This window comes from Sparus aurata, chromosome 19 (genome assembly GCF_900880675.1).
Source record: "Sparus aurata chromosome 19, fSpaAur1.1, whole genome shotgun sequence".
Lineage (NCBI taxonomy): Eukaryota > Metazoa > Chordata > Actinopteri > Spariformes > Sparidae > Sparus > Sparus aurata.
The window spans coordinates 10,247,556-10,260,095 of NC_044205.1; the positions used below are offsets into that span (position 1 = coordinate 10,247,556).

The 12,540-nt window shown below is 43.4% G+C and overlaps 1 protein-coding gene across 2 annotated transcripts in view; it reads left to right on the forward strand.

The window, feature by feature from the left end:
* adarb2 (adenosine deaminase RNA specific B2 (inactive)) overlaps nt 1-12,540 on the forward strand; it is a 181,830-nt gene that overhangs the window by 106,369 nt on the left and 62,921 nt on the right. Inside the window, exons 2-3 of one of the 2 annotated variants that reach the window (XM_030399117.1) lie at nt 5,318-5,407; nt 6,348-7,300. In XM_030399117.1, the coding sequence (XP_030254977.1) occupies nt 5,318-5,407; nt 6,348-7,300 (1,043 nt within the window). The remainder of the gene's footprint in view (nt 1-5,317; nt 5,408-6,347; nt 7,301-12,540) is intronic. The other variant, XM_030399118.1, reaches the window with a different exon arrangement.

A 12,540-nucleotide genomic window follows, 5' to 3' on the forward strand; every position in this document is an offset into this window, starting at 1 on the left:
TGACTAACTGCGAGTGTAACCTACAGAGACTCCTCGTCAGTGCACAGTAGGTCAGCTTTAGATGCCAAAACACTTCCATGCCTCTCTTGGGGGGGGGGAAGCCTACCGTACGTTTAAACATTAAATGAATTATCTGCCAAACCTCCATATTTAAGAGCCAACTCTGTAGCGTACAGATTCACCAACACTAACTTTGAACTTTTATATCAATCAATGACTATTTTAATATCCCAGTAACATCAAGCGCTTTAAACATAAGCACTTAGTAACCATGTGTTTTAAATAATGGAGGTTATCACAGCTTCTTGTTGCGCGTTCGTTATTATTATTTATTCCTGTTTAAAATGATTTACATGAGGAATTGGGGTATTAGATTTAAAAAACAAGTTCACCCAAAAATGAAATTTCTGTCATTATCTACTCGATGCTGATGGAATGTCAGCCTGTGCTGCTGCATTCTCCGGTACCGTTGAAGCAGATGGGGCCTGCTTTGAAATTGATTTGAAAAGATATTGCCGACACCTTTTTATTAATCTTAAATCCTCACTGTAGCTGCTAAGCTAAAAGCTTTAGCACGCACTTTGTTTATAAGTGGGTGCACGAGCTGGACCGTGTGTTGATGATCTATATGACATCTTGTCCAATCAATTTGGGACCTAAGGACTTCTGGAGAATTGGATTACACCAGACAAATTGTATGGAGCCATTTTATAAACTTTTTTCAGTTTTTATTTTTTATTCTTTAAACACCTCCCCATCTACTTCAGTTGGTCAGGAGAAAGTTTAAACGGACCCGCTCTTTCTAGGAAATGTCTGTTTTACCTGTAATTACTACCAAATTAAACAATTATTTCCCCGGAAACATCCTTATTGAATCAAGTCCTCATTACCAAAATGTCACGGACATTGGTTTGGACTGTTTATACGCTCAACTACCTGGACTAACCTTTAGAATTTATTACCAGAACAATCTTTTTTTTTTTTTTTTTGGGACTGCATGAACCCTCTGCCATATTTTTAATTTACACAGCTGAAAAATACGCTGCATCTCTGTGGGCAAATCAATCACACGGCATTCTGTAAAACACAAACAAAAACTGGCCCTGACGTTATACACACCGATCCCTCATAAATCAGGCTGAAGTGTGTGTGTGGTTTTTTTTCCTCCTCTGCCGGCACTTCATAAACCTATCACAGAACGATAAGAGGTGACATTTGGAGGATGACCTCTAAACTGCAACCGCTTACCACTGCGCAGTTGATTCAGCGTCAGAGTCGCTGAAAACATGATGATATTTTCCACTCAATGGCTACTTCCTGAGACATTTGAAATGAAATGCGGCCCATTGAAAGAGAGAAGAATTGTTTTTGAGGGTTACTTTGAAATTATAAAGACCTGAAGAGCGCTGTACAAAAAAGAAAAGCCCTATTCTGACTGTGAACTTTGTCATCAAAATAAAAATCCTCTGAATACAGAATAAAAGGGTCTATTCAGGCTTTTGTGCAGCCCGACGCAGCAGCAAGCGCTGAGGATAGAGCAAGGAATTAGTTTCCTCTTTGCGGGGATTAATAGAGTAAGAATAGAATTTGTTTTGGGTTTTTTTTTTTTTAAGTTAAATTACAATAACCTGCGAAAAATAATGTAGCGTAGAGTAATGTCACTTTCACTGTGCTGCATTTCTCAAAGGGGAAATGATGAAACAATAGATAATAACACCACGAGGTGCTATAGGCTACGAAGTGGTTTGTTTCCTGTTCTCCCCTGTCTGCTGAACAAACATTCGGCGAGTCCTGTTTGCTGCAAAGTCCTCAAAAACCTGCTTCAGGTTCAACCCACCCCCCCCCGCTCGTTAATTCTCGCAGTGTGAGTCGGCACGCTCGGCCTCTCTGCCACACTGCGCTCCTTCAAAGGTTTGAGCCGAACGAGACACGGTCTCAACTGCGACGATGATTCCAACAGTCGAAGAAGAACAAACAACACAAAGGCCTCACACCTCGCGGGAGGCAGGAGCTCTTCGTTAAACGTAGAAGTCACCGCTGGAGGACCCACCGTGGGCGTCTTTTGCCAGACGCAGATTGCAAACGTCGGTGGCGCAAAATTGCAGGCATGCTTTTCACTGCGACTGCCGTTAATTTACTACAGACATTTCTACGGACATCCCTGTTTCCCAAAAGCTTTATCACTTTGGGGCTAAATTAATTATAAAATGATCCCTTTAATTTTCATCCAGAACCATCATTGGGTGAACACTCCAGTCTGCATTCACATCTGACTGAGATCATTTTTTTTATGCCGGCCCAGCCACTTCCTAATTTACACCTTTACCGCATTAACTAGTGTTATTTCCTTATCTAGATACAGACCACTTGGGGCCTCGGTCTTTCTAACCCCTGGAACTCTTTTAACCCACAGTAGCTTTGTGCAAAAAAGGAGCGTTACATACAGTTTACACACAATTTCACATGCAGGTTGGGAAGACAGTCGGTAACATTTGGGCCCAAGAAAACATACTTACGGCGCCTTCACAAAACAATCCTCATCACAGCAAAGATGATAAACCATCCCCGGGCATATTTGGCAGCCAGATGTCAAAACCTGCTACCTTTTATGTCGGAGGAGGGAAAGTTTAATAGCTCTGGTAGCTCTTACATGGGTGATCTGGGTTTCTTTTACTTCTGTACATCGTTTCTCAGATCTTCATTCACAGAAGACGGCAGTGGAGGAGATCAATAGAATATCTGTAAACATGTAGATCTGAGTGTCAGATAATTCTCCAAGGAGAGGAAATGTGCTTACGCTGTAGCGGCCTTTTGATTTTTAAGAGCTCACGGCCTATTGTACACTCTGCGTTCATCTGTTTACACCAAACTCTGGTGTCTCATCGCCCAGTGGGCCCTTTGACTCGGCAGAAGCTGTAGAGTGGGCGGTTTGGATCCTTTTGGCGAAAAACAAGATTATCAAATGTACATTCCAGGCGTTTGAGTCCGCAGTGTGATAGCTCGGCCTCCTGCGTGTTAATCGCCTGTAATTTCATGCCTGATGTGAACATTTGTGTTGAGCTCCACAGTGGAACTGGACAGATTTTGTGTACAAATGTGAGAATTAGCTGAGCTACTCTGTACAGGCCAAACCCCCTTAAACACCTCTAATTTTGCCACTTTTGTAAACACACCAGACAGCCATGGTTTGTACTGTAAGTGGGGCTGTAGGGGCTTAAAAAACAATATAGACTGATTTGAAAATGGTCTTGATAATGACCGCGTTGGCCAAGGGAGTCATTTAGGGCCAAATTGCCGCTTGTATTGGGCTTTAGTCCGTAATTAGGTCAGAATGCAAATGCTCGTATTGTGATGTTGGCCCACGAGGACCGGCACAGCTCCAGTCTCAGTGTTTAGAGTGTATCCATGTGTGTCAGAGTGACTCATTGAGCCCCTCTCGTGCTGTCGAACTGCGAGGAGTGAGAAAAAAAGCACCGGGGGCCGGGCTCATTCACAACCTCGCGCTCTTATCAAAACATGTTTATTGCGCTGTAACGTGGCGCCCCCCGTTTATGCAGCATTTAGCTCGCTGGGATTGTTGCCGCTGCGGGGCGTGAACGCTGCTCCGCGACTGTGGCTCGGGGGGGAGCCTGACCTCGGGCTCACCCTCTAACCTTCGGCGCTCCTACGTAAACTCACTCCACCTCCAGTTTCTTCCTTTTACTTTTCCCCCCACTTCATCACCTCCTCCCTGCGCCTGTCCACCCCCGAATCCTCCCTCCTGTTGCCTCTCCCTCACCTTTCTCTTTTATTGATCATTAGCTGATGTTGGGAGTGAGACAGGGGGTGTAATTAAGGAGCCAGACCGGTCTGTCAATTCTGCTCAGCGTTTCATGGAGTGCACCAGACCAAGAGATGGTCCTAATAGGGCTTCATACTGTAAACAACACGCACACCTGGACAGCAGCGGGCCCCGGGGAGACAAAGTGTCGACAAGTTAGTGCTGATAAAGAAAGGAAGTTTATCACTACAAGGTGTGTGTGCGCTTGTGTGTGTGTGTGTTCGTGTGTGTCTGGAAGATGTATAATGTCAAAATCAGATTCTATCAAAGTGCAATTCATTGTTATGTGTTTTCCTTTTCATGTATGCATTTACTGCCTCATAACTAATTGATGTTTAAAGCTGTAATATGTCACAGTTCTGTATTATAAAAAACAACTGTCTTATTGAGTTGTGTAGTTGCCCTGTGCGTTTCATTTGGTCGCCTGTCGCGGTAACTTCTGGGAGGGAGTCAGAGAGTGAGGAAGGAAGGAATGGCAAACATGACTCAACGTAACGTCAGCGAACCTTCATAACACGACCTCGTTTGTGAACATTTCCGCTTGAGTCATGTTGATAGAGTTTCATCAGCAAATGTGGTTGTTTAACACCGAAGACAGCAGCTTCCCATGATGCCACGCTGCTTAACGTCATCTGGTTTGTTTAGAATAAGATACTCCCAGTGGCGGAAGTGCATGCTGTGCACCTAAATGACTTATTTACTTACTTACTTACTTACTTACTTACTTACTTACTTACTTATTTAGTTAGTGACTTAATGAATTGTTTTTCATCGTGACATTGTGAATTTTTGAAAACAGAATGAATCTCCAGTTACAGTTCAGGAGTGGAAACATGGGCGGAGCCAAGTGTTTCCGACACAGCGACAAACAAATGTCCTTTTTTCATTTTATTATGTGACTTGAAATTCATTTTTAAACATGTTAAAACGCATATAACAATGGGCCCCATACATTATCCTCTCATTCAAGGTTCATTGTTATACAGCATGTACGATTGACTTAAGAGAATTTTTGGCCTTCATCAGTTTTGTCAGCGTTTATCTGTAAATTATGATTGATTGGTTCCGACTTGTCATACGAGTCATGTACAGACAGTACTTTGAGATCAGAATGCTTTCATCTGACGGAATTTGGAGATTCAATATAAAGTGAATAACTCCATCCCGATTACTTATGCAGCTATTTAAAGTAGTTGCTAGAAGTCTACTGCCATACTAACTTCTTCAACGCGCTCAGCTGACTCAGGGTGTGTGTGTGTGTGTGTGTGTGTGTGTGTGTGTGTGTGTGCGTGTGCGTGTGTAAATGTGTGCTTGCTCCCTGTTGAGTCCATGCAGGGGCGACAGAGACATGGCCTTGTGTGCATGCCCCCGCTCACTTATGCTCCGTCTCTGTCCCCGTGTTGGGCCGACTCTGATCTGCAGCTTGAATCGATAAAACTATCAAACCGTCTCCGCCCCTGCCCTCTTGTTGACTCTGCGTGTCTCTTGTCTCTCCTCCAGAGAAAGTCAGTATGCTGTCAGCATTGATCGCTCCTTTCAAGTACATAAGCCCGGGGACCAGCAGCACAGAGGACGAGGACAGTTTAAGTAAGCCGCTGCATCTTTTCTATCTGTCTATCTGTCAGCGCGCCGCACTAACTCCCTCAGTGGCAGACCTAATATGGAAATGATCTCTCCGTCACCCACATAATTAATTATTTGAGAAATGGGCTATTTGATTACGCACGGGTGTCAGCCTGTGTGTTAAAATCTGTATTATCTTATAAAAGTGAGCTATTGAATATTAAATCTGAGCACTTCGTGATAAATAAGTCATTAGGTGGTGTCTGCAGGCGTGCATGTACCTATCATCTCGAGCTACAATCTGCTTCAGCCCACCAGTGAATGTCAGCACTTGATCCCAGACTCCCACTCCACCATTAACATTCTTGTGGCGAGATCTGAGCACCCTATTTTTGTTCATTTCCCATCAGAAATGCAATACGCCACCACTTCCCCGTAACTAGGTTTGAAGAGCGTATCACAGCTGTTCAGACTTTGCTCTCACAGAGGATAGAAGTGTGAAATAAAGCGGGCTACAGACATTTCATCCTTTCTTGGAATGTCTGCCACTCGATGTGATCCCCACCCCCATTACAAATAGGATTGATGCTTTGCATTGGCCACAGGGACCGATGTTTCCCACTTACGACACAGATTCAGAACCAATTTGGAGGCAGATTACAGGATGATTTGGCAGATAACATCGCCATTTTTAGGGGATTTGTGTTTGGATTTTAAAACACTTAAATATGATAGAGCCCTGTGGTATGAAGTGGGCTCGGCTCAGGGAGATGATTGTGGATTTGTTCATTACCATGTCATTGTGTATCAAGTGGCTCAATCCGCCTTGGGAGATTTTCCATTTTGCTCAGCCAGGATAAATGTGAGCGTAGCACAGTAATGACTGCTTTTTTGCTCCAGTGTTCGGAGCATTTTTTTATTACTTGAAGTCAAATTGTTCCTCTTTTTGCTGTTTTAACTGCAGGTACCAGCAGTGCAGAGGTAAAGGAAAACCGTAACATTGGTAACTTAGAGGATCGCTCCATCGGATCTGCAGAGTGCCAGTCGCTGTTCTGCTCCGACTCTGCAAGAAGTGGGAGCTCCGGCCTGAAGAGGAAACGGCCGCTGGAGGAAGACAACAACGGGCACTTGTGTCAGCTCCGCCTCATCTATAAGAAACTGTCCTGGTCCGAGGCGCCGAAGAATGCCTTGGTGCAGCTCAATGAGCTCCGGCCGGGCTTGCAGTACCGCATGGTGTCGCAGACGGGCCCGGTCCACGCTCCTGTCTTCTCCATCGCCGTGGAGGTGAACGGGCTGACCTTCGAGGGCACGGGCCCCACAAAGAAGAAGGCTAAGATGAGGGCTGCTGAGCTCGCCCTCAAGTCCTTTGTCCAGTTCCCTAATGCTCCTCAGGCCCACCTGGCCATGGGGAACATCTCCAACCCTTCGGCTGACTTCACCTCAGATCAGGCAGACTTCCCTGACACACTCTTCAAGGAATTCGAGACTTCGTCGTGCTCCGATGGCCTCTCACTCTGCACCTCAGCAGCAGAGAGCGAGTTATTATCGAGTGAGCTACTGAGACATGGCCGGTTGCTTCGCCATACCTTGGACCTGATGGTGCAGGCTCAGCAGAGGCTGGGCGGGATTGTTCCAGAGCCAGACGCCCCCAAGAGCCCCGTAGCGTTGCTCAATGAGCTCCGGCCGGGCCTGCGATACGCCTGCCTTTCTGAACAAGCCGAAGGCCGACGGCTGCGTAGCTTTGTGATGGCGGTGCGCGTGGACGGGCGGATATTCGAGGGCTGCGGTCGCAGCAAGAAGCTGGCCAAGAACCAGGCAGCCCAGTGTGCTCTTCAGGCCCTCTTCAACATCAGGACAGGCCCAGAGGGGAGGACAGGTCTCAAAGCCAGCAGGAAGAGCTGTCCTCATTTACCCCAGGTGAGTACAGACACATCCCCAACGCCTGTCTTCCGCTAAGCTTCTTTGGCAGCCACTCCACTTCCTACAGGGGCCTGTAATGACCAAAACAGCAGGCGTGCAGCGAAAAGCCAAACACCTTCCACAAAGTAATTAAGGAGGAAAGGAGATACAAGCTAAAAAAGAGCAGGGATGAAAGGAGAAATGGTGGCGGCGCCGATAAAGAAATGTGTAAGCAAGCTGGAATTTACCTTGTGTCAAAAAATAGAGAAAATGCAAATCATGAATTTGTGCGTTTGCGGGTGCATCTGTGTGTTCTGCAAAGCCTGTGCCTTCAGTAAACAATATCTGTTTGTTGGTCTATTTAAATTGAAAAGCATGTAAATGAAGCTAATTATTGTCCTTGTGCATCTGACACAAGAGAAATCTGCATCATAACCCAAATTAGGTTTTTTCCGAGTATTATGTGTTTGTAGAGCTGTAATTGGGAGAGTTTTGCAATTTTGCGAGATCTCCTGTTTCCTCATGTGTGGCATCGCTGTGTCTACAAACATTAATTCAATCTGCTGCCCAAAGGAGATAGAAAAGCAAAGAGCAAATCGACAAACAAACCACCGAGCCCAATCCCATGCTCATTTACCCAAATATGTAAATGGCAATCAGAGCGAGGAAACTAGTTTTTTTAGAAACTTGAGGAAATTGGAGAGCCTAAAGACATAGTGGCTGTATCGGCTGGCACTTGTTGACAGCTTTTTAAAAACTTCATTTCCGCAGAAGAATATCGAAAAGTAAAACTGCCCTGAGTAGATAGTCACACTGTTTCGAGCTGTTTATTATCGTTTGTGCAGAGAAAAAAAACCTCATAAACGAGCTGTCCAGGTCAAACACGTCGGCGGCTGAATGTGAAACTTCAGCTTCTCCCCCTACTGTCCTAATAATCCACAGAAGAATGTGCAAAGCGGCACGCTCTTCAAGTCTCGAATCGGAAAAAAAAATTAAGCCGTACGCATCCAAAGCGTCCTTTTCCCAAAGTCTTTCCTTGAAGCCTTCTGTCGACGGGCGCGCCACCATATTGTGCCCCCGCGCGTCCTGTAGGGTGTGTGTCGTATTAACATTCTTTTCGAGCCTGAAAGAAATAAACTGGCGAGAGTGTCCTTCCCCGGAGCACGACATCAACCCAACAAACCTGCACATGTTTGCCTGGGAGAAACTTTTTCTTTTTCTCCCTGCTGCCACGGTGTCTAAAAGGATTTTAAGAGGATTTGCCGCACCCGTTTAGTTCCAGAAAGCACTCGCTTGTGGAATTTCTTGAAAGTCAGCCGTGCTGTCTGCCAGGCTCGAGAGGCATTTTTTATTTTCATTGGTGAGGCACAAAGGCGCACGTACACTATGTATGCATGTGGGAATAAACATGCGACGATGTGTTTCAAGTCTGAGCTGTTGCGTAATGTTGACACAAAACCCTCCAGCTCAGATTCTTCCCTCTCTCTCCGATGTTCACATGTGAGTTGATCTTCTTGCCAAGCGCTGATTGCTTGGGCAGTGGTTGACTACACTGCAGATGTGACGGGTAATGCGGGGGTGGTTGCCAGCTGTAGCCTCGGGGTAATGCAAACGTTGTGGTGGCACGCCAAGTTGTGTGCGCCACCTCGGTCTGTTCTCTCATCCCAGAATTCCCTGCGGCCGTACCTGTTGCAGGGTAGAGCTTTGTTGAGAGGATTTTAACGGTCGCGTAGCATATAAGGCATACACTATTTATCACACTATTCTTTTAGAAGTTAACTTTAATTGGTTTCCTTCAAGTTTCGTGCATGTGGGATGCTACTTCCTTCAATGTGGATGAAAACGTTTAAAGTCAAATGTCAACCAGTCCTGCAGGGTTTTTGTAGGCAGCATGACGTTAGCATCACCCTGGGATTTTTCCATTTGATTTTGGATTACTGCAGAAAATGAGTTTTGTGGTAAACACAAGTGTGCGATACTTAACACGCTTTGTTCTGCGAGATAATCTTCACAGATGAACGCGGCTTTTATGATTTTTTTTTGGAGCGTGAATGAAACCACCACAAGTGAAAAGCTAATGTTGTGGCTATAACCAAACCACCCTGTGTCCGCATAGCTTCAGCGTCACCACCACTACGTACTACAGTACACTACACAGACTTTACTAGGAATCTTCAAATTCAAAAGTTAGGGTCAGAACAGGTCACAACTACATTTCACCTGTAAGCTCAGACTGAGTAGATGAGCCACAGTGTTTCAGCATGATGCCGTTTAAGATCTCTGACAGCTTCTGTGATCTTGTTTAGCAGCTTGTTAGCAACCGCCTTCTTAAAGACACATAAATAATTTATAATTCAAAGGCAGGGCATTTACTGTTGTAGTTTATGCTGTTAACCACAAAACTTATGTCATAACTGAAAACCCATTCAAAAAGCCACTGACGTCATGGCGAGGGAACAGGAAGTGCAAAAATACAAAAAAAAACACAAACTTATTCTGGGTTTTAGGACTCATTGGCACAGCACTCAATGTTTTAACCTTATTCTGAGGTCCTGTCATTTTTTCTCACTGAACTCGATGAAAAGCTGATTTGGAAGTTAGCTAACGTGCTAGACAGCTAAGTTTTTTTTTACACAGCCCTGTGTGGTATTTGTTATTTGTTGTTCATTTGTTCGTAAAAAAAAAAAATATATGTAATTGCTGAGTTATAGATGAGATACATTTTGGTTCTTGGCCAGCCAGTCGCAGATCATCTGATGCTAACTCTCCTCTAATTTATCTTCAATGTTACTTATTTCCTATATATCAAAGATGAACTTATTACTTATTATTATTGATGAGTGAAATCTTATATCATGTTGTTTTAACCGAAATTGAGATTGAAAAATTAACGTCTATATGCTCCCCCTGATGACTGGATGAATGTTAGGTGTTAGAAGTTCCACGAGTCATTTCTCCCACAAAACATCTCAGATGGTTTCCTTAAAGTAATAATTTAAAAGGCCTTAAAAAGTATAAACATTCAGTTTTTCACTAAAAAAACAATCTTTTTTTTTTACTTGGTTTAGCACAATATTTACTTTGTGCCTTTTCTGACTTGTTTTTTACAGAATAAATCCCAGCAGTGAACCAAGCACTGATTCCAATGCCACCGCTGTTTTTGTAGATAGAGTTAATACTAGTCTAATATCAAATATACAGCCAGCTGGGAAAGAGTCCTGACTAGCCTTAGCTGCTGTTGTACCAGGAGAATACCCTGTATTTACATTCCTCCTGGCAGAGTAGGCAATGGATAATCTTAACCATTCGGCATTGGTGAGCTTCCATTAACAACCTCTCTATCGATTGTTTCACTTTAATAAAGGCCTACAGGGTACACAGCTGGCTAATATCTGACGGGGTCAGAGGTGTAGCACAGGGTTATGACGACACTGCTGCTCCCTCCCTGTAGAAAGAAGCCAGGATGCAGAGTAGAAGAAACGGATTTAACACTTGAATATATTGATGGTGGACAGTGAAAGTAAGGCATTGCATTAACTCAACAGGGCGGAACATAATCATGAGGAGTTGCATTAGTCTCTCAAACTGGAAGGCTGGGAGCTGCAGAATCCTTCTTCGGGATGAAATATTTAAACTCACTAGAACTGCACTGTGCTGTATCCTTCTTCACATACATACTAAGGAATAATACAGCAAAGGTGACAAGACAAGCATATTGCTGCTCATCCACGCATGCAATAGACTCTTTCCTGCATTAATATAGCCTATACGTTCCTCTCCCCCACCTACACTCGTGTCTGTGGGAATTGACTTGAACAATCAAACCAGAAATGAGGCACTGGGCTGCAGTCTGCCTGACATTAAGGATATATTTGTCTTTCAGCATGGCCTATAATTTCTCATTTCTCCATTTAACCTTTATTTATCTGGGGAATCAAACGAGAATGCAATCTGCATAGATATTTTGCCTTATATTTACATCTCTCTGTTTATTCTTAGCTTAGAGATGCCCAACACTACACTCATCAACAAGTACCCATGTCTTAAAGCTACTGGGAGTAAACTGGCTCACTCAGGAGTGGATGGTGGGCGTACAAAGCTGTCTGGTCTGTGGTTAGGTTTGTGCGACAAAAGCACTTAAACTATATGTAGCAATTTGTATCTATTCACATGCAATTTTTTATTAACCCTATGTGAATAATGTCTCTGTTAACAGAGAGCAACCATACGTAACATCAGTTTAGAAATGGAGTCCATTTACATAAACTAATGACAGGCTTCCAGCAAAACACCTTTAAGGCCAGTGCTTAAACCTAACTGTTAAAAAACATTAACAATGCTGTAGCAAATGGAAACAAATGAAATTCAGTTGCAATATCCTCAGTATGTCGACTTAAAATGTAATCGGGAACTATTACATTTCTTGTAAAGTGTATTTGCTGTTGCAAAATAGTTCAACGTAGTATAAAGTTATTTCAAGGAGATGGGGGTAGCTCCCCTATATCCCCTTTGCATGGTAAAACAAACCTCTAATGCACACATGAAAAATAATCTCTTTATTTTCTCATCTATTTTTTTATAATTAATCTTATTTATAATACATCAGATCAGCACACCCACACACCTCAAAGACTGAATAGGTTGATGACTCCCCAGTGACAGCCACAAGCATACAGTCGTACAAGCACAGCAGACCTTTGTCATAACGTTGACAGTTGATGTTGATGGTTGTTGTGAAATTCTTGGTTAGGTTAATCAAAAGATCATGGTTTGGGTTAATAAATAGTTGATAATATTAAATATGTTAGTTATGTAAAAGTTACGTTATGTACATGATGTAAGTTGAGCACGTTACACTAGCGGTCTCCTGAATGAGAGTCTTGGATTTTTAAATGACCTTTGTCCATGTGGTTAGCATCGGGAAACGGTTTTAGTTTGGTCAGGTTTCATTCACTGAAACGACTTGGTGTAAAAAAAGATAATGGTTTGTGTCTAGATTAATAAGATTGCATAGGCTACGTTGCTAACTTAAAGATACGTTATGTATATGATGTAGTTTAGTAACAAGAACTCAGCCGACTTCCTCCTTAGCTCCTGTCATAATTACTACCACCACTAGAGGTCGCTGTCTAACAGTAAACACAAATATAGGTCGTTCTGAGCTGCAGCAAAAATTACTCACACTGCTGTTTTTCTTGTTAGCATGTGCTGCATCAAATAAAATATGCAATAAGCCTGAGCAACAATAAAAAGTAATA